Source organism: Narcine bancroftii, chromosome 12 (genome assembly GCF_036971445.1).
Source record: "Narcine bancroftii isolate sNarBan1 chromosome 12, sNarBan1.hap1, whole genome shotgun sequence".
Taxonomy (NCBI): Eukaryota; Metazoa; Chordata; class Chondrichthyes; order Torpediniformes; family Narcinidae; genus Narcine; species Narcine bancroftii.
Genome location: NC_091480.1, coordinates 53,095,083 through 53,117,758, shown reverse-complemented (window position 1 = coordinate 53,117,758; position 22,676 = coordinate 53,095,083). Strand labels below are relative to the sequence as shown.

At 44.6% G+C, this 22,676-nt stretch overlaps 1 protein-coding gene and 1 long non-coding RNA gene across 5 annotated transcripts in view; one reads left to right on the top strand and one right to left on the bottom strand.

Moving 5' to 3' along the window:
- Window positions 1-4,747: 4,747 nt before the first annotated feature.
- LOC138747108 (uncharacterized) lies at window positions 4,748-11,788 on the bottom strand. The gene is made up of 2 exons (XR_011347311.1): window positions 11,548-11,788; window positions 4,748-4,963 (listed from the first exon to the last, which is right to left on the bottom strand). It is a non-coding gene; the product is annotated as an uncharacterized lncRNA (long non-coding RNA).
- A 60-nt stretch (window positions 11,789-11,848) lies between these two features.
- cdk2 (cyclin dependent kinase 2) overlaps window positions 11,849-22,676 on the top strand; it is a 45,277-nt gene continuing 34,449 nt past the window's right edge. For 3 of the 4 annotated variants that reach the window (XM_069905573.1, XM_069905571.1, XM_069905574.1), the window contains exons 1-3: window positions 11,849-12,125; window positions 16,136-16,213; window positions 21,455-21,575. In XM_069905573.1, coding sequence (XP_069761674.1) covers window positions 12,010-12,125; window positions 16,136-16,213; window positions 21,455-21,575 — 315 coding nt within the window. In that variant the 5' untranslated portion in view covers window positions 11,849-12,009. The other variant, XM_069905572.1, reaches the window with a different exon arrangement.

Here is a 22,676-nt window from a genome sequence, read left to right as displayed (position 1 = left end):
ATCAGAGGTGGAGAGGGTGAGCCAATTTAAGTTCGCATTACCAGTAAGTGGTCATTCTGCCTCTCTGGCAGGAACAAGAATCTTAGGGTTGTATATGGTGTCCTGTATGTACTCGAACAATGCATCTGAAATCTGAAGTGGCAATGCAGAAATATACAGGTAGAAGGAAACCGTCATCGGAATCTTTAACTGACCTTTGAACCCATGAATTATCATGACATCAGACCAGACAAGCCCCTCAGAGGGGAGAGTAACGACAAGGGGCCAGAGTGGTGGCCTTATGTACTATCCCACCAAGACCACCCGCAAATTGGAGGAACAACACCTGATTTTCCCTCTGGGCCCTCTCCGGCCAGATGGCATTAACATCGACATCTCCGGTTTCTGCTAACCTGCTCTCCTTTTCCCACTCCTTCCCTTCCCCATACCAGTTCTCCTCCCTCCTTTCCCCTCCCTTCACTCAGCCATCCCGCTTCCCCTTGATCACTGCTGTCCCCTCCCTTTTTGACCACACCCCACCCCCCCACTCTTTTGTCTGGACGCCTGCTGACATTTTTCCACACCTTAATGAAGGGCTCTAGCCTGAAATGTTGGTTCTGTATCTTTATCTTTGCTACATAAAGGACACTGTTGACCAGCATTTTGTGTTTTTACTTCAACCATGGTGTCTGCAGACTTTTGTTTTTACTTCTGCCAGAGTGGTGGCAACAGTGCTAATTCAAGAACAAATGGAACATGGATGGAAATGTATGGATATGATACGAAGGATGTGAAAAGACTTTGAATGGTGTTCTTTTTTGTAAATAATTTATTGTGAGTAAATTTTCTTTTTGGAAAAATAACATCAGCAAGGCAATGACAAGGGAATCTCTTGGTTCACCCTTCTGACTCCCCCTCAGCTCTGTTCTTCTGTGTTGAACAATGCCTAGAAGAAACACTGAACGTAACAAAAACATGGAATATATTTATGACAGGGATCACCACCCTCCCCAATAATGGCTCAGCAGAACCACTACAAACAAAGCTGCTAGACTGGTCCTGTAACAGGTAGAGAACACTTGGAATTAAATCACTTGACCTCAACCTCACCAATCTACTTGCAGCAGATGGAATGAGGAGGGAGATAGATCAGCTCATTGAGTGGTGTCACAACAACCGTGCACTCAGTGTTAGCAAGCCCAAGGAGATGATTATGGACTTCAGGAGGACATCAGGAGAACACAGCCCAGTTTTCATCAAGGGCTCCCGAATGGAGAAGGTCAAGGACTTCAAATTTCTGGGGGGGAATTAAATTCTCCGAGGATCTCTCCTGGAGATGCAATCATGAAGAAGGCTCGCCAGCGGCTATACTTTGTGAGGAGTTTGAAAAGATTTGGTACGTCACCGAAGACTCTCATAAACCTCTTAAGGTGTACCATGGGGAGCATTGTGGCTGGTTGTATCGCCGTCTGGTATGGAGGTGCCAACTCTCAGGACAAGAATAAACTCTAGAGGGTTGTTAACTCAGCCTGCAACATCACAGGCACCAGACTTCACTCCGTTAAGGACATCGACATGAGATGGAGTCTTAAGAAAGCAGCCTCTATCCTCAAAGTTTCACCCAGCCATGCCCTCTTCACTCTGCTACCATCAGGGAAAAGGTACAGGAGCCTAAAGACGAGCACTCAGCGGCACAAGGACAGTTTCTTCCCCACTGCCATCAGATCTCTGAATGATCAATGAACCACAGACACTGCCTCTCTTAGACTTTTTCTTTTTCTTGCATTTTTTAAATTTATTTTGTAAGGAGGTTTATATAAATGTTTGCACTGTGATGCTGCTGCAAAACGACGAATTTCGTGACACGTTTATGACAATAAATTCAGATTCTGCATCTGTTTGTGATGCCATTGGCAGAAGTGATGGCTGTACAGTGATTATGCAAAGTTTCATCTTCACACCAAGGGCATTGCCCATCAGGTTGTGTGGCAACAGCGTTGTGCTAAGAAAGATGGACTCCAAACAGATGTGGCAGTCTAAATCTGGACCATCGGTGGCAGCAGAAACGTGTACTATAGCAATCTGTAACCTCACGCTATAGAGCCAGGGGATTAATCAATTCAACGAGGAATGCTAATGGCCATGCTGGGACCAGCGTTTAGATTTACTGAAAAATAATGAGCAGTCAGTCTGTGAAGATACAATATTTGCATGGTAAAGTTACCATTGATCAAGTGATTGCTAGATTCCTGTCCCCATGACTCGTATACCTTATGTGTAAAGAAGGACTTGTACCTGTTTCAAATCTGCCAATGATTAGTATGAATCTGTCTCACTTTGTTCTGGTCTCATAGAACACTACTGCACAGTACAGGCCCTTCGGCCCTTGATGTTGTACCAACCCATATATTCCTTAAAATATACCAAACCCTTCCTATCCTGTAACCCTCTATTTTTCTTCCATCTATGTACCTGTCTATGAGTCTCTTAAATGCTCCTATTGTTCCAACCTCTGGCACTATCCCTGGCAAGGCATTCCAGGCCTCCACAACATTCTGTGGAAAATACTTACCCCATACTGTAATTTCCTACATTTAGCAGGTTACATGTGATCTTCTTCTGTAAGATTCCTCTTAGATGCCTCTTCTCAAGGCTGAAAATCCACTTTAATTCCAGTCATTCCTCAGTGCAGACCTCTCATTTGGGGACTGCCCCGTGACTTCATTTTGCACTGCTTCCAATTTTGAATGTCATCCCAGTATCTCATGACCACAAATGTTTCACAGAACTGATGATGAAAACATTAAACATGAACACAAGTACCCTCATTTTACAAAAGGGGAAAGTGTTCTGAATTCTGACAGAACGAATTGAAATAAAAACATCACAAATTATCATTTTCATTCTTTTATCCCTTCTGTTCTTCACCCACTAAATAAAAGCCTAAACTTACCCAACAGAACACAGGAAGTAATCTGACTAGAGTGACCTTCTCAGAAATATTTCCCCTCTTTCCATCCCTTCGACTGGCATCTGCCACTTCTCTGCCTCTGTCATGTTTCAATTCTGCCCGGTTTTCTAATCCCGTGTGGGGCCCCTGCTTCACCACACCCCCCCCCCCACCCCCCCACTATCCTGCCTTCTCTATAATGCTTTAACAGTAACAAAGAGATTTGGCTCGAAACATCACCCTTTTTATCCCACTGATACTGCTTGATCCAATGAATTCAGATTCAGATTTCATACATGACATCTCATACAACCCTGAGATTCCTTTTTCCTGCAGGCGCAGCAGAATTACCACTTATTGATATTGCCAAAAAAACTGTACACAGCGCATGCATATGAACAAATAAAAGAACTGTAAACAGATAATTAATGTAAACAAACTGACTGTGCAATACAAAGAGCACAAAAAGAAAATCAATAAAGTGCACAAGTGAGAGTCCTTAAATGAGTCCCTGATGGAGTTTGTTGTTGAGGAGTCTGATGGTGGAGGAGGAGCAGCTGTTCCTGAACCTAGTGGTGCGAGTCTTGTGGCACCTACACCTCTTTCCTGATGGCAGCAGCGAAAACAGTGTGTATTCTGGATGGTGTGGATCCTTGATGATTGCTGCTGCTCTCCGACGGCAGCGTTCCCCAGAGATCAGTGGTTCTCAACCTTTTTCTTTCCACTCACATACCACTTTAAATAATCCCTATGCCATCGGTGCTCTGTGATTAGTAAGGGATTGCTTAAAGTGGTATGTGAGTGGAAAGGGAAGGTTGAGAATCACTGCTCGAGACCCAATTGTTTCTGAAATATTTTGCTTGAGAAAAAATGTCATTGGCCCATTTCCTTTGGAGTTATGAAACCGTGCACATAACTACTCAATTAGTTATGATTAAAACAGTGGTTTTCAACCTTTTTCTTCCCACCCACATACCACCTTAAGCAATCCTTTACTAATCACAGAGCCCCAATGGCATCGGGAATACTTAGAGTGTTATGTGAGTGGAAGGGTTTTCCCTGTGATGCCCTGGGCTGTGTCCACGACCTTTTCCAGGGCTTTGCACTCAGGTGTATTGGTGTTCCCATACCAGTCCATGATGCAGCCAGTCAGCAAACTTTCCACCACACATCTGTAGAAATTTCCCAGGGTTTCCAATGTCATAGCAAACCTCCCGTTTAGAGGATCATATGCCTCTGCTTTTTCCTTCCTGAAGTCAACAATCAGCTCCTTGGTTTTGGTGATATTGAGTGTGAGTAGACCAGGGGGCTAAGAACACAGCAGAATCCTCCAGCAGATTGTGTTGGATAGCACTGGAGGTTAGGTTTGAACCTGAGTATCTGGGCTGTGGGACAGTGGCCACACCCAGCACATCACTGAGCTTCCCATTTTGTTTCAAAATATGTAACATTGATTCTGCTGGACACCAATACTAATGGGTCCTCCATTATGCACAGTGGCTATAAAGCAAGTCTGCATACTGTTGATCCATTCTGACTGAATACCACTTAGATTTTCCAAATTTTATTTAAATTGTTTGCCCCTGCAAACTGATGTCCTTCTGCACTGACCTGATAATCCATTGTATACATGAACATTAACCTGTTTATTTTTATTGTCTGAGAAATATTACACCAGGAAAATTAGGGATGCAGGCAGATGAGTAGCTAATACTGGGATTCTCTATGTTCTTGATACACCTTTTCCTCTTATGAGTTGTCACAGGCCCTTTATTTGCTCCACAGTTTCAAATTTGTAATCAAACAATTCACATGTGATTAAAGTGCACATTCCAGATTTTATTCAAGGATACTTGTGTATATTTTGGTTTGACCATGTAGAAATTACAACACTTTTTATGTTTAATTGCTTCATTGGTGCAGGGATAAGAGAGCTGGGCTAAGAGAGCTTCTAAGATCTTGATCACCATTGGAATCTGTACTTGCCATTTTTCAACATGAGGACCAGAGTTGTGTCAATGAAAGTCAGAGAAGCTGAAAAACAAGAATAAAACAGTAAGACATCACCCAAACCTTTGTATGATCAAAATATCTGTTTGGAACATCAGGGCAGTGGTTAGCACAACACTTTTACAACCCCACCGACCCAGGTTTGAATCTAGTCCTGTCTTAAGGAGTTTGTACTTTCTCCCTATCTGCATGGGCTTTCCCCGGGTGCTCCAGATTCTTCCCACCATTCAAAACATACTGGGGGTTGAAGGTTAACTGGGTGTAAATTGGGTGACAGGGGCTCGTGGGCCGAATGGGCCTGTTACTGTGTTGTTTGTCTAAATTTTAAACTTTAAATTAAGCAGAAAGAGCATATTGGTGTGCTCCGTAATTGAGACTGATATTTTAAGCAAGACTCCACTACTGATGTCAGAAGAATTCTCATCGTAATGAAGACAAATCTCCAAACGCCTGTCCGACAGATAAGAAGCGCTCTTCAGGAGGCAAGAGTGGGTGTGTCAGTGACTACTGTCCACAGAAAACCTCGAACAGAAATACAGAGGCTACACTGCAAGATGCAAACCACTAGTTCACCACAGATACAGGATGGCCAGATTACAGTTTGCCAAGAAGTATTTAAAAGCGCCTGCAAAATTCTGGAAAAGGGTCTTGTGGACAGATGAGACCAAGATTAACCTGTATCAAAGTGAAGGTAAGAGCAAAGTGTGAAGGTGTAAAGGAACTGCCCAAGATCCAAATCATACCCCCTCACTTGTGAAACATGGTGGTGGGGGTGTTATGGGCAGGTCTGGCTGCCACAGGTACTGGGGCACTTATCTTCATTGATGATGTAACTGCTGATGGCCAATAGCAAAATGGATTCTCAAGTGTATAAAAACATCTTATCTGTTCAAGTTCAAGCAAATCCCTCCAAACTTGTTGGACAGCAGTTCATCCTACAGCAAGACAATGATCCCAAATGGACTGCTAAAGCAACAAAGGAGTTTTTCAAAGCTCAAAACTGGAAAATTCTTGAATAGCCAAGTCAGTCACCTGATCTAAATCCAGCTGAGCAGGGCTTCCATATACTGAAGAAAAAACTTACGGGGACAAACCCCCAAAACAAGGCGGCTGCAGCAGAGGCCTGGCAGAAAATCACCAGAGAAGATACTCAGCACCTAGTGAATGTCTATGGATCACAGACTTCAGTCATTGCATGCAAGCAATATGCAACGAAGTACTGAACATGACTGCTTTAATATACATCCCATTGCAATATCCCAAATATTATGGTGTCCTGATATGAGGGGACTATGTATTATCCGGATTGAACTCCATCTGCCACTTTTTTGTATAACTCTGTATCCCATCTATATTATTTTGGAACCTACAACGATCTTCATTGCCACCCACAACTCCTCCAACCTTTGTATCATCCACAAATGACTGACCCATTGTTATGTCTCTGAAGTTACTTGGGAGGCTTCTTAAATAACTTAGAGATGCAAGATTCAAATAACAGAAGAGACTTTACTTACTGATGCCTTCCACTATCTCAGAAAATGGTTTACACTCTCACATATACATACACCCCACAGTAGTGCACTACAGTTACAACAGTGAGAAGGATGTATTCTTCTCTTTTCTCTCTTTGGCTTGGCTTCGCGGACGAAGATTTATGGAGGGGGTAAAATGTCCACGTCAGCTGCAGGCTCGTTGGTGGCTGACAAGTCCGATGCGGGACAGGCAGACACGGTTGCAGCGGTTGCAGGGGAAAATTGGTTGGTTGGGGTTGGGTGTTGGGTTTTTCCTCATTTGCCTTTTGTCAGTGAGGTGGGCTCTGCGGTCTTCTTCAAAAGAGGTTGCTGCCCGCCAAACTGTGAGGCGCCAAGATGCACGGTTTGAGGCGATATCAGCCCACTGGCGGTGGTCAATGTGGCAGGCACCAAGAGATTTCTTTAGGCAGTCCTTGTATCTTTTCTTTGGTGCACCTCTGTCACGGTGGCCAGTGGAGAGCTCGCCATATAACACGATCTTGGGAAGGCGATGGTCCTCCATTCTGGAGACGTGACCCACCCAGCGCAGCTGGATCTTCAGCAGCATGGACAGAGGTCGACAGCATGTATTCTTACAAGGTTACAAAATAGTTCACATTATCCCAATTATATAATATCCCTTCTTTTCAAGATAAAGAAAAATGCAGTGTTCTTTATCACTTTCTTTCCAGTGCAATTTAAGTAACTGAGCTTGTACACTAATTTATTTACACAACTATTTTTAAATAGTTCTTATTGATATCGCACTAGCAGCAGTATGTTCCTTCGCCATCTTGTGGATTTGGCTGCGACCATCAGGCTCTGTGTTGTTGGTACATGTGTAGGTGATGTAATTGTTGTGCTTCACCTGACAACTGCTGTGTTGATGTTTCTGTATTAGTGGTTGTGGTCTCTTCACTTGATACCTCACTTGATATTGGTGTTGCAGGCTTTGCTGGTATTAAAGCTTTCTGGTTCATCACATCTTGTGTTGGCCGGATGTGAATTCTGTTCCTCCTCAGCTGATGGCCAGAGTCTGCCTTGACAATGTATGATCTTGGTGTCTCCGCTTCTCTGATGGCCTTTGCTGGGGTCCATGTTTTCAACATCGGCTCTTAAATATGCAGATGCTGCCCTCTGAAGAATTCTGGCAATGTTTTTGCATATTTGTTATAATGCTGGCGTCATTCTTCTTGTGTGTCAGCCAGTCTTCTTCTAGTTTCCTCCTGGTCTTCTGTTGGGTGTATTTTGCTTGGCAGAGTTGTTTTATATCTCCTGCCATTTTGATGTTCTGCCGGGAACTTCACATCAGCCCTTAAAGGTCTTGCTCGTAATGATAGAAGAGCTAGGTATGGGTCTTCTGTTCCGCAAAACTTAGCTTGTGTGTGTTTCACAGTTTGCACTAGTCATTCAAATGAACCCGTGACCTCTGTGGTAGTATGGAGATGATGTCGTGATAACAAATGCATACTCTGCAGCCAGCTTTCTGAATCCTTGTGACAGGAATTGTATTCCATTGTCACATATTACTTGCTCAGGTATTCCTTGTTCAGCAAGGACCGCTCTCATTTCAGAGGTAATAGTTGAAGCTCTCAGGTCTTTCACCCTTTTGACGAATGGAAACAGAGTAGTAACAGGCTACTGTTAAACACCACTCTTGATTTTCGGTGAACAAGTCTGCTCCCACTGTGGGCCATGGTCAGGCAGGTACTTCTGTGGAAAACATTTCCTCTTTTTGTTGTGTGTTTTTGTACTTTTGGCATATCTTCTTCATCTGGATCTCATAATTGACAGAGATCAATTGCAACTCCTGCCAGCTAACCAGACTTAGAATTATTGGTCCGTCTGTGTCTACCACGTAGAATGTACAGAGGATGTTCTTTCCCTTTTGGCAGCCATTGATCTTCGCTCTCCCTCACTGCTTGATCATGGGTCCACCATAGGCCGTTAATGTGACATTTGCTGTTTCCAATGCACTGTATTTTGAATACCCTTTTATTATGTTCTCTGAGAACATCTGGTGGAAGGCTCTGAGTGAAAGGATGTTGCTTTGTGATCCAGTATCCAGCTTCACCTTTAGGTTAAATATCGTAAGCTTGTTCTGGATTGTCCTCTGTATTTGGATTCTTGTGTGCAACTCACTTCCTTCTTTCATCTCGCCCAACATCTTGTGAAGATGTATGGATTCCATGTCCAGTATCTGGGTGTTGAAATCCTCATTGTTGTTTCCTTTTATGTGGTGGATCTTCTTCTTGTCTTTTTTCTTCACTGGTATTACTGTTTTCTTCATACCAGACTGAGACATCTTCGCCTAGTAGTTTGTTTTACCACAGGCTCTACATTCAGAACCATAGACGGGGCATTTGTTTCGGTCATCGAAGGGCTGTTGTCTGCTGCACTTCCTGCAGGTCTTGGAGGTTTGAACTTTTCTGATTGCATTCTTTATAGCATCGACCCTTCCTTCTCTTTGCTGTGGGTGGGTCTGCATAGATAAGGATTTCATTTGCGTCCTCATGACTTCGAAGGCTCTGGACATGTCTATAGCTTCGGCCAGCTTCAAGCTATCCTTCCCAAGAAGAGCCTTTTGCACTTCACGACGGGCACTCCCCCGTATTAGTTTATCAACTAATCTTTCCTCTATATCCTTAAATCTGCATTTTGCAGCAACAATTTTTAGTCTAGTGAGGAAGTTATCAACAGTTTCATCAGTCTCTTGCATTAAGCCTTGAAATTCATAGTGTTTAATTCTATGATTAGATGTGGTTTCAAGGTGAGAAGCAAACTTTGCAAATATCTGCTCGGGATCATTTTTCTCCACTTCTGTAAGCTCTCAGCTATTAAATAAGTCAAGGCCTCACTCCACTGTCCAGATGTCCTGGGTAAAATTGTACCTCTCACTTTGTTCGTTTTAGATTGGTCACAGTGTTTGAGCTACCGAAAGAAAACAGACACACACCGAGAGCACTTCAGTTTATACAAATCTTTATGACAAATTCAAAAGCTGATTTCAAACTACAATATGCAAGCCCTTCCCAATTATACTTATCAACGTCTGGACTGGTACCAACTGCCGAAGCGAGGCAATGACCGCACACTTGTAGTAGGTTGTCAGGGCGCCGGTTGCAGCTTCTCCACCTCCCCTGACCGGGATGTTAGCTGGACTCCAGAAGTTCTTCTTGCTGAGAGACGTTTCCACCCCTCAGAGAGTGAAACTTCAGCAGCAGGACCATGGCTTATATTACCCAAAAATTGTTTACTCATAGCCCATCACCCTGAATAAATGGTTTACTTATCTTCCAAGGTCTCCTGACAGTCTGCGACCAACAAAAGACAACTGCATCTCTGGGCCTCATGGTGGAATTTAGATTGTCTTCTGATACAACTGCATCCCTTCTTGCATAAGCTGGTCTAAATCCTCCATTACACAAGAGAAGTATATAACTGACCAACTTCTCTGCTGTTGCATTTTTAAAATAGCTTTTGAATGCTAAATTGCACTTCAGCTGAAACTTTTTAAACGATTCAACAGTGTCTTCAGCCTCCCCGTCCATCACTGGGAGAACTGCTGTTGCTCCAGCCATTTTTCAGTAATGTTTCTCCTCTTCTTCCCCTTCGGATTTCAGTGACTTACAACCAATTATATGGATTTATTCTTGTTCTCTTATTACCGTTGCCACCATGTTATTTCTGTGTTACTTGGGAGGCTTCTTAAATAAGTTAGAGATGCAAGATTCAAATAACAAAAGAAACTTTACTTACTGACACCTTCCACCATCTCAGGAAGCTGTTCACACACATTATTGATTGTGTATTCTTACACAGTTACAAAATAGTTCACATTATTCTGATTATATAACATCCCTCCTTCCACTTTTTCATCTAGGTTATTAATAAAAATTACATATAGCAGGGGTCCCAGAACAAATCCTTGCGGAATTCCACTAGCCACCAACCTCCAGGCAGAATACTTTCCGTCCACTACTACTCTCTGCTTTCTACAGGCAAAGCAATCCTGAATCCTTCTACAGACACGGCAGTTCTGAATCTTTAAGAGAGAAATTAATGTCTCAAAGTCATCCCAAGTTGAAAGGAACTGTTAGGAAGAATGGGAATTGTGCACGAACAGACTTCGATAGGAGCTTTACACTTGTGTGTTACTACACAAAATCACATGCTGGTTTTCTCTGGATGTATCTTAGCAAGATTCCAAAAGAATTACAGTAAGCATTCTCACTCCTCTGGCATTTGTATTAATTATGATTATCCATGCATGTCCATTGATAAAAACAGAGCACGCTGTTCAGGATGTTACCCAAGACGTGGTGGAAAAACATTCACCCGTAGCGGTTCCAGATACTGTGCACCCCAACCACATCCACGATATTGCTTCAGCCTATGAGAGAGAGAGAGAGAGAGAGAGAGAGAGAGAGAGAGATGCTTTTTCACTATTTCTTCAGTGGCGAGCTCTCCACTGGCCACCGTGACAGAGGTGCACCAAAGAAAAGATACAAGGACTGCCTAAAGAAATCTCTTGGTGCCTGCCACATTGACCACCGCCAGAGGGCTGATCTCGCCTCAAACTGTGCATCTTGGCGCCTCACAGTTCGGTGGGCAGCAACCTCCTTTGAAGAAGACCGCAGAGCCCACCTCACTGACAAAAGACAAAGGAGGAAAAACCCAACATGCAACCCCAACCAACCAATTTTCCCCTGCAACCGCTGAAACTGTGTCTGCCTGTCCCGCATCTGACTTGTCAGTCACCAACAAGCCTGCAGCAGACGTAGACATACCCCTCCATAAATCTTTGTCCGCGAAGCCAAGCCAAAGAAAAGAAGAAAGAATTTCTTCCTTTTACCATTGTACCTCATAGTGCACTATCAGCAACCACCAAGAATAGGCTGAGGGAACAAAAAGCTTCAATATACAGAAGAACCTTGCTGGCCCAGGTATAGGAATGGAGAGAAAATGAGAGGTGGCTCGACCTTTATGGCCCAGGACCAAGGGGGAGGAGTCATGAGGTATGAGTTATCAGTGGGCCAGCTCCATATATTGAGTAACCAACAATAACTGTATGCAATGGAGGAAACATCTCACCGCAGACCTCTCCTGCCTTCCAGCCTCCTTTTTGTTTGCATCACCGCCCTTTGAACTTGCATTTGTTCCATTTTTAAGAATTGATTCTCACTCCTCTGGCATTTCCAGAAGTTTTTTTTAAAAGAAAAATTTGGCTTCAGGGACGACCTGACGAGACTACAATTGGAAAGTCGTTAACAACAACGAGAAAAAAAAGTCACATGGGCAGCCGACCAGTCACTGCAAAAGCAGATGAGGCTCCTTTAATAATTTGTTTGGTGACGATCACACAGCTCATGTTTCGTGGGCCAATGAGGAGGGGTGGTGGGAGAGCGCGGGAAAGGCAGTGTCATGGCGCGGCGCTGATCGTTACAGCATTTGTCAATTTCAGGCGTGAAAGTAGCCAGATCAGAAGAGCCGGGCCGCCGCTGGTTCACTGGAGCGCGGGGGCGGCTCAGGCAGGGGGGAAACAACGGAGACAGGATGGAGAGTTTCCAGAAGGTGGAGAAGATAGGGGAAGGCACGTACGGTGTGGTTTATAAAGCCAAAAACAAAGAGACAGGAGAAGTGGTGGCCCTGAAGAAAATCCGACTTGACACGTGAGTGCTGAAGCCTCCGAAGGGACCGCTGTGGTGTCCCCGCCCGCAGGCACGACGGCCTGAAAGGGCTTGGTGTTATTCAGTCCTGACCGAGCGACAGCCCTGTGCCAAGCTTCCTAATGTTGGGGAGTTTTAAATCGTGCAATGATTGTTTGCCCTGATTTTCTTGAATGAGACCACGGAACGGGCAACTAAAAGGGCATGGGAAGTGCAGAAAAACGATGTGGTCACTTGCAAGGCGAGCAATGAAACAGCACAGCTTCCGCAGAAGGTAGTGACATTCAAGTCGGGGGGGGGGGGGGGGGGGGGGGGGTTTCCTCTGCCCTTCGAGTTGCATTTTAGGTTCAGTTCGGTAGATCATGTGACAAAGTGCACCGCCTGGATGTGGGCTCAACTTGGCTTTTAAAGTTTCTGATCTGGCCTCAGTGATTCTGAGGGACATGAATATTGACTGCAGAGAAGAGGTTAGGCAGGCTGCATATAGTGGAATCTTCCTCGAGTCTGAGGAGGACTGGGGTCCATTTTCTTTGGGCCCTGAGATAATTCATGAGGCTAACAATGTGTGACAGAAGATGCCTGACAGCAGTACAGGTGGTTTGTGGTGATGTGCTCCTTGCACTGTTCCCAAGGGTGTGGATCTCCTGAATGCACATTCTCCACTGGGATGGGGGGAACACCTTTTCATGTAGAAAGTGTACTTGCAATGCACTGCTTGAGAGAGGTGAAAGCAGAATTCCTCCCTGCATTTAAGGAGGTTCTAGGTGAACCATTTTCAAATTTTGTTTAGAAATGTGCCCCCTACCCCTCCCCTCTCCCCCCCCCCCCCCTTAGGACTCTGCTCAAACATTATGCAGCATCTTCCCTGTGAAGCAGGCAAGTCTAGTTAGCTTCTTTTGTTCTTTATCTATGACATTAAAAATATTTTATGATTTCAGTCCATCACCTCTCCTTAAACATGATATGGCCCCCATGAAGAATGGCTGGCACTTGAATTGCCTAGATTTTGAGGGCTAGTGTTGGAACATTAGATTAATTTAAGAAAAATGTGGACAAGTACTTGAATGGGAGGGATATGGTCTGATAGCAGCTCAGTGGGACAGGGCAGAACAATAGTTTGGCACAAACTGGAAGGGCTTGTTCTGGGTCCCCACAGATTGGCATGGGCAAACTTTGCTTCCGTGACGCATGACTCTGTGACTTGGAGCTGTCAAGAGCTAGCAATTCCCAGAAGTCGGTGGGATTGTTGCACTTTCTTAAGGAGACTTTGAGAATGTCCTGGAATCTTGATCTCTGTCTGCCTGATCATCTCTTCCAATGACAGCTTGGACTGGAGTGTGATTGCTAATCAAGTGTTGAACATGAAAACCAAGGATTAATTTACCTGTACTTTATAATGTAGGTCTTATTCAAAATGCACAGGACCAGAAATGTTTTGGATTTTGGAACACCATTTTAAAAATGTACTCAGACTTAAAGATACGTGAATTTACATTACAAATATTTACATATGCATAAATTAACTGAAGTAGACATATATTGAAAAGTCTACACTCAATAAAGCGCTACAGTACATTTCCGATTATCCAGAAACCATTAAAATCTGTCATCCAAAAAAATTTTCAGCGGCAACATGACGTCACAAGTTGAAAAAAAATGTTCACCCAACGTGCTTGTGTGGGGGTTTGGCGTGCTGTTAGCGCCAGTGTGGTAACATCAGTGAGCAACTGGAGGCATATTTTGAGTAAGTATTTATTCTCTTGAATATTTAACATGAAGTTGGCAGGTCAGCCATGGGGAGGTTATCCTTGTTTCAGGTAACTCTTTCCATTTCTTCTTTGCCCTCTGCTGTACTTGGTTCTCCGCTGTCCCGGTGTCATCAAGGAGAATGGCCTCCCGGGCAGGATCGGCAACGGCTGTGGGGAGGTGTTGGGGATCAGCAACAGCCGATACAAGTATTCTGCTGATGCTACTGGGCTGCTTAAAGCCCTTTCTCAGTTATCTGAAAAATGCAGTTAACCAATATGCGTCTGGTTCTGGGCGTTTCAGATAATCGCAAACGTACTGTACTTGCGTCTGCTACGTTCTGTTCTCCGATCAGAATTTCTGAACTCAATTACGTATTACCTTGCGGGACCACGGATGAAAAAGGTTTCAGATTTTGGATCATTTCGGATATTCAGATAAGAGGTACCCAACCTGTAGCACATAAGATAAAGAAGTGGGAGTAAGCCATTCAGTCCCTTGACCCAATCCTGTCTCCACTGTGAGTAACACCATGGCTAATCTTTTACGGGCAGTATGGTTAGCATAGCGCTGTTGCAACACCAGCGATCAGGACCGAGGTTTGAACCCCACGCTATCTGTAAGGAGTTGGTACGTCTTCCCCGTGTCTGTGTAAGTTTTCCCCGGGGGCTCTGGTTTCCTCCTACCATTCAAAGCGTTGGAGGTCGTGAAACACGAAAGTCTGCAGATTGCTGTGACTACAGTCAAAAGAAATACTGGAGGAACTCAGCCAGTCTTGCAGCGTCCATAAGAGGTAAAGGGGTGTAATTGGGCGGTTCAGGTTCATGGGCTGAAAGGTCCTATTACCTTGCTGTATGTCAAAATTTAATTTAATAATTTAAAATTTAATTGACCTTTGTGTTACTTTCAATGATTCATGCACAAGGGCTCCCTGGCACCAAAGGATTGCCAACATCTCTCACCATTTGACTTGACTTTGGTTTTTCCTACCAAAGTGGATGATTTTTCTGTTTTTCCTCATTATGTCCCACCTCCCATATCCATTCACTTAGCCTGACCATAATCTGCATCCTCCGTCACCTCTCTGAATATCGCCCACAAACTTGGGTAAGGGGATTAAGAGTCATGTATTGAATTAATTTAACAGATTGTGATGAAATGGGGCTATTACCACTTCCTTAATAATAGATTCCAGCCTTCCCTCCTGATGTCAGGGTGACTCATTTATAACTCCTTGTTCTCTCTCTCCCTGTATAATTAAATAGTGGAAGCCAAATTGGAATTTTTGGAAGATGACATTGAATAGGGGCCTCTATCTTCATAGTAGGAGGGTGACACGGTTGGCATGGCGGTTAACGCAAGACCTTTACAGCGCAGGTGATTGGGACCAGGCTTCAAATCCCGTGTGGTCTGTAAGGAGTTTGTCTGTTCTCCTTGTGTCTGCATGGATTTTCCCCGTGGGCTCCAGTTTCCTCCCACCCTTCAAAATGTAGGTGAATTGGGTGGCACGCACTCGTGGGCTGAAAGGGCCTGTTACCGTGCTGTATGTCTAAATTTAATAGGTACAGTAGCATTTTCATGTTGCTGGAATGGTAATGCAGAACAGCCATTCATAACGGGGGCCACAGCACATATAAGTAAGTAGGTAGGAGAGAAAATAATAGTTCAGCACAGACAAGAAGGGCCTGTTTTTCATGCTGTAGTTCTATGGTTCTTAGTACAGAAGAAACCAAAACTTGGCTGCTTCACAGGGAAGGGGACCCAGAAACTTTGAGCAGAGTCCTGGGGAGGACCATCAATGAGCAAAAGTTGAGTATGGGTGATGTAGAGAGGCTTATACTGATGATTTGGAGACAAGATAATGGGGGAATTTGGGGTTAATTAAATAATCCTAGAATGAAAAGTTGGTGTTGGTAAATGTGACCATAAATCTCCTGGGTTATTGCTTTGGACCCCAACTAGTATGTTGCAGGAAGGAGGTCTGGTCATGTCAGGTCTGGTTTGCATGTGGCCTAACCCACAGCATTGGCTTGATTCCAAACTTCTCCAGCAACTGCTCGGGGAAACCACTTTCCGGCAGCATGTTGGTTCAAACAGGTTTGTGATGTTGGATGAAGAATGGCAACAAATGCTGGGGTGCCATGTTTGAATAAGGGGGAAAAAAAGATGTTGCGATATCTTGTAAACAGGTGGTAGAATCACTCTTTGAGGTGGATTATGGTAACTTGTCATGTAACTAATAATCATAAATCCATGCTGCCTTTCAGAGAAACGGAGGGTGTGCCAAGTACAGCGATACGAGAAATCTCCCTTCTCAAGGAACTGAACCATCCCAACATTGTTAAGTAAGGACCTTCTGTGATATTTCTTGATTTGAATTAAGTGTTTCCTAAAAAGAAAGCCCTTGTATTTTCATAATGCCTGTGTCTTTACTCACAAGTTTATGAGCCCTTCGTGGTTAGTAACTTTGAAAATGCAGTGATAATTGGATAAATGACGGAAAACACGAAAAATATTGGAAAATTCAGCGGGTCTCGCAGCGTCCACAGGAAGTAAAGATACATAACCAATGTAACTAAAACACAAAGGTCTACGCACTGTGGCTGAAGTAAAAACACGAGGCTGGGGAAACTCATCAGGACAAACAGTATCCTTTATGTAGCAAACTTAAAGATACAGAACCAATGTTTCGGGCTTGAGCCCTTCATCAAGGGATGGACAAAATGTCGGCAGGTGCCCGAACAAACTGATAGTGGGGAGGATGGTCCCTACAGGCAGGAGGTAATAGGTGGAGAAGGGAGGGAGGGCACAGCAGTAAACGGGGAGGGGGGGATGGCTCGGTGAATGGAGAGGGAAGGGGGTGGAGAGATGGAGGAAAGAAGACAGAGGGATGGGGAAGGGAGAGAGAACGGGGAGTGGGCGAGCAGAAACCGGAGAAGTCTGTGTTAATACCGTCCAGCTGGAGAGAGCCCAGATGGAAAATCCAGTGTTGGTCCTCAAAAAGTGCCGTATGTGCCTGCAGCTCCTCTCTTCCCACTATTTAGGGCCCCAAACAGTCCTTTCAAGTGAAGCAACACTTCATTTCTGTAGCCATGGGGAGTAATCCAGTGCTCCCATTATGGCCTTCTCTATACCGGAGAGACTGGACGCAGACTGGGAGATCACTTCACTGAGCACCTTCACTCCGTCCGCATCGGTGACGGGGATCTCCCACTGGCCAGCCACTTCAATTCTGCACCCCACTCCTGCGCTGACTTGTCTGTCCATGACCTTGTGTTCTATCCCACCAAGAACACCTAATATTCCGTCCAGGCTCTTTCCAACTGGATGGAATTAACACAGACTTCTCCTGATTCTGCTCGCCCACTCCCCGTTCTCCCTCCCTTCCCCATCTTTCTTCTTTCTTCCATCTCTACACCCCCTTCCCTCTCCATTCACAGAACCAACCCCCAACCTGTTGGTGTTCGTTCCCTCCCTGATCCACCTATTACGTCCTGCCTTTGGGACTGTGCCCCTCCCCCCCACCATTTTGTTGGGCACCTGCCGACATTTTGTCCGTACCCTGATGAAGGGCTCAAGCCTGAAACGTGGGTTATGTATCTTTATCTTTGCTACATAAAGGACACTGTTTGACCTGCTGAGTTTCTCCAGAGTCGTTTATTGACATCTGATTGTATATATACCACCTGAGGAAACAGCGTTCTCCTGTCCTCTGTGCAAAACACGCAGATGTGCAACCAGACACAACAACCAAACATACAGACAAACTATACATATGCAGGACAAGTATTTTATCAATACAAGTAAATATTGTTTTGTACATATTAGAGTTGTTGGTTGTTAATTGTTAATGGATGGTGAGTGTGAGCAGTTCCTTTGGTCGTTCACCATTCTTGCTGCCCGTGGGGAGAAGCTGTTCCTCAGCCTGGTGGTGCTGGCTCTGATCCTCCTGTATCTCTTCCCGGATGGGAGCAGCTGAAAGATGCCGTGTGCGGGATGGAAGGGATCCTCGATGATTTTGCTTCAGACAACGATCCTGGTAGATCACGTGGATAGTAGAACCAACGTTTTGGATTTGAGCCCAATTGCAGTCCTGTTGCACATAGTAACATGACTCGAGCAGCAGTGAGGTGTACATTTGCGCAAACAGATCACACCAGGAGCAGCATATATTTGCGCAAACTGAGATTGTACTCTCCGCAGTAAGGGCTCATTTATGCAAGCCAAGTTTGCACTCACAGCAGGGAGATGCATATATATATGAATACTAATTACACTGGCAGCTGTGAGGTGACTATTTATGCAAAACGTTTGCACTCTGCCCGAACAGAAATCACTTTTGTGCATTGATAATTGTACTGCCTGGTACAAAATGACACCTGTAACTTTGCGAGGGGTGTTATCAGATCTGTGAGTTGGGCTGGGATAGTGTTAGTAGTTTGTTCACTTTGCTGCATGGACAGTTATGAATTCCACATCACTGACCTGGAGCAGCTTCCCAGTTCTGGCTCCATACACTGTGGTCCGAATTCACAATTCCCTTTTAAGTAAGGCTCAAGATACCACCATGGATGATTACGAGGGCAAACCTCCCACCCCCGCCAGAGGTGGTGACCAGATGTGCATGCTATATGATACCACTGCATAGGAGACTACTCAATCCTTGCCATGACTGATGCGTTGAGGACTCAAAGAAAATTAGACAACAATTTTTGATGTTTGTTGCCTTCTAGCTTTCATTGAAGTTCAGTAGCATTCTGTACAAAAGTATGGCGTGATAAAATTCCAAGTTCAGATTTATTATCAGAGTACATACATGACATCACATACAACCCTGAGATTCCTTTTTTCTGAAGGCCAGGAAGAATTTCTACTTGTCGATAACTGTCGATACTCAAGAAAAAAAAATGTTTCCAAGAGAGAGAAATGTAAACAAACTGCAAATATAGGGGAAAAAATATTCAGTAATAAATGATGTGACGAATCCGGGCTCGATCGTGTGTTTTTAAGAATGAATTGGATAGGTACGTGAATGGGAGAAGTCTGGAGGGTTATGGAATGGGAGCAGGTCAGTGGGACGAGGGAGATGTTGGTTGGCACAGACCAGAGGGGCCGAATGGCCTGTTTTCTGTGCTGTAGCCTTCTGTGTGCAAAGTAAGAGTCCTTAAATGAGTCCCTGATTGAGTTTGTTGTTGAGGAGTCTGATGGTGGAGGGGTAGCAGCTTGTGGTGCAATTCTGGTGCGAGTCTTGTGGCACCTACACCTCTTTCCTGATGGCAGCAGCGAGAACAGAGCGTGTGCTGGGTGGTGCAGATACTTGATGATTCCTGCTGCTCTCTGACGGCAGCGTTCCCGGCAGATGTTCTCAATGGTGGGAAGGGGTTGGCCTGTGATGCCCTGGGCTGTGTCCACTACCTTTTGCAGGGCTTTACGCTCGGGGGTATTACTGTCCCCGAACCAGACGGTGATGCAGTTGGTCAGCACACTTTCCGTCACACCTCTGTAGAAATTTGCCAGGGTTTCCAGTGTCATACCAAACCTCTGCAAACTCCTAAGGAATCTGATGAGGCCTGAAACATTCTGTATATGCTGGACTTTTTAATCACACCTTTTTGTGTATTCTGATTCTCTGCTATGCTGTGCCAAACAGGTTGGACCTCGGAGTTTAGAAAAGTTAATTAAGCAAGTACATGCAGAATACAGGAGACTGAAGCATTTGTTAACAGCCTAATATTTTAGATCTGAAAATACGTGTTCAACTCACATCACAGCAGCTGGGGAATTCTAATTTGAATAGAATAACTAAAGAACTAGCACCAATAACAGAAACCATGATCCGATTGGACTTGCCATTAAAAAAAAGATCTAGTTTGCCTGGTCTGACTGACTTAAGTGACTCCAGGCCAAAAACAATGTGGTCGATTCTTAACTGGCTTCTAAGATGAGCTGGGATCCATCCAGATTTCCCAGTGGCCCATTTCAATTGCCCATCCCATTCTGACATGACTGTCCATGGTCTCGTGCACTGCCAGACTGAGATCACCCGCAAATTGGAGGAACAACATCTCTCATTCTTTCTGGACACCTTCCAGCATTAACAAAGACTTCTCTGTAAGCTCACCCCTCCCCATCTTTCCCTTTCTCCTCTCCTCTAGTTTTGTCACTCTTTGTCTCCTCCTCCCCCCCCCCCCACCCCAGCTCTGCTTTCACAGAGCTTAGAACACACCCTCTTCCCCAGTCTATTCCCACCTTTCCTCTCCCGTGTCCCATCCCTATCCAATTAACACCTTTTGTCAGTTGGTCTGTACTCCTCCCCCTGCCCCTCCTTCCCATCTCCCTAGCCTCTAAATTCAGGCACCTGCCAGCTTTTTCCTCACATCTTGAGAAAGGTCTCAGGCCCAAAACATCGGTGAAATATCTTTACCTCTGATGGACGCTGCAAGACCATTTACTGTGCTCTTCCATTGAGCTTCATTTCGAGCATTGAAAGAGGGGTGGGAGATTTACAGCCACAAGCAACCCAAATCCTGTGGTCGTCGCGTGTGAGCGCAATTGTGTCAAAGCACAAGTTATTTATTTTTTAATTTTAAATTTAGACGTACAACACAGTAACAGGCTATTTCCATGTTCGTGTCGCCCAATTACGCCCCATTAACCTACCCCCCCCCCCCCAGTTTATTTTTGAGTGCTGGGAGGAAACTGTGGAGCCCCCGGAGAAAACCCATGCAGACACGGGGACAGCGTGGGAACTCCTCATTTAGGGTTTGGCTTGGCAATGTGACAAGAAGGATATTTGTCATCTTATGACAACAGCTTGCATTTGTATAGCTTGTCATGGCCTTCACATCATCTCACAAATCAAGGCTCTTCAAAGGAGCATAAAGCAAGCAAAAAGAAAAATCACTGTCAGATTTCTGTTTTTATTGCAAAATTGAAATAGAGAGGTGGTGGTGGGTTTACTGCTGGAAAGGGGTGTTGGACTGGTTCCCACAATGAGTGTAGATCCACTCCTGGGTCAGCAGGTCAACACTCACCCGACCACCACAAGTCTACTGGGTCTCAGTGATCTCCGACTCTCCTCTGCCAAGTTGGCATAGCTCATCTCCATGGTCATCCACTCTTCCTTGCCAGGTAGGTGGTACTGATCGCCGACTCTCCCTGTTCAGGATCGGCCCTTGGTGACCAAATAATAAAGGGATGATGTCTTGATGAAATTAGTGCAAGTGTTCCATTGCTTCAGAAGTACTTGATCCTAACTTTCACCATAATCACATGTGAACCAGGTTGACTGACTTGGCACCATTGACGGCTGCAATTAAACGTTGCCCACTTTTCATCGTTCTTTTGCAGCCCATGTCAAATTGGCAACTATAAATCTTGATCAGTTAACCTCCATCAGTAAATAATAAAGTGCTATTTCCAAGTTCTTGGACCCACCCCTGGCACAATGAGTGAGCAAGTGGTCTTTCTGAAGAAGGGAATTGGGAATGATGCTGGAACCCGTAACTGGATTACTAGTATTCCTCTTTTCCCCTTCCCCACCACCACACCACCCCCCCCCTTCCCCCCAACCTCTGCTCCTTCAGGTTGCTTGATGTCATTCATACGGAGAATAAACTCTATTTGGTCTTTGAGTTCCTGCATCAGGATCTGAAGAAATTCATGGATGTCTCATCTGTGACTGGGATCCCACTGCCACTCGTCAAGGTAAAATCATGTTGGTTTCAGGGGATGACGTTAAAATTGAATGGAGCAAGAGTAAATCAGATGTTTCAGGGGTTTGGTCCCATTACAATATGCAGCATTATGTACTTTGCTGCATGGTGGCACTTTTAATTTGCCAGCCAGCATATTGGCTAAATTTCTGATGCAATTTGAACTCCACAATGGTGTGGATTTCATCAAGCTTAAACAGTGCTTAAAATGTTGAACTTTTATTCCCCCAAATGATCTTGCCAAACCCCTCAGTGGGTTAATTCTGATCACCCATGAAATGCAGGCTCTGGGACTGAGCTGGATGATGAAGTGTGTAGAGCACTGGTGTGCCCCAAAGAGTTGCATTTTCCATTCTCAGGCAGCACGAAGCTCCTGCATGTAGGCGACCTTCATTACACTTTTCCGTGCAAGCAAGCATATTGGCCTCTGTGCACAGAGCAAAGATGCACAAGCAGCAATGAAATAATTGAGCATTTGGCCATTTTTTGATGGTTTAGCTTGGCGGCAAAATGGTAAGAAAACTGATCTTCACTTTGAATGGCGGCATGAAACCTTTCACATTTCTCTCTTCCCCCCCCCCCCCCCACCCCCATCAAATCCAGCCAAACTATGGATCCAGATTTTCAAAACTGTTTGTTAATCTGGACAGCGCAATATTTGGGCACCAACAATGTGTGGTACGTCTTTATTTACAACTTGCATGACGTATTCTATTATTTCATGCAGAGATAATGGTTTCTGCTCTTGGAGGAACGTAGAACCAGAGGGAATTGTTCAGTATAAGACAAGAGATGAGAAGACATTTTTTTTTCTCTCTGTGGTGGCAGTTTGTTGGAGAGGGCTATGGATTTCTGAGTTACTGAGTATGTTCAAGGTTGACCTTGACTGGTTTTGGTTATGGGCAGGGAAGAGACCGAGAGCAAGTGAGCCAGAATATTGACTCATCTGAATGGCTCAAGGGGCCGAATAGTCTACTCCTGCATCTTATACTGTTATTGACCAAAGTGGGGAACCATCCTTTGCTGCGCATATTGACTCGAGAAAAATAGATGAATCATTGTTGGTAGAATATTTAACTTGGAAAATCCTCCA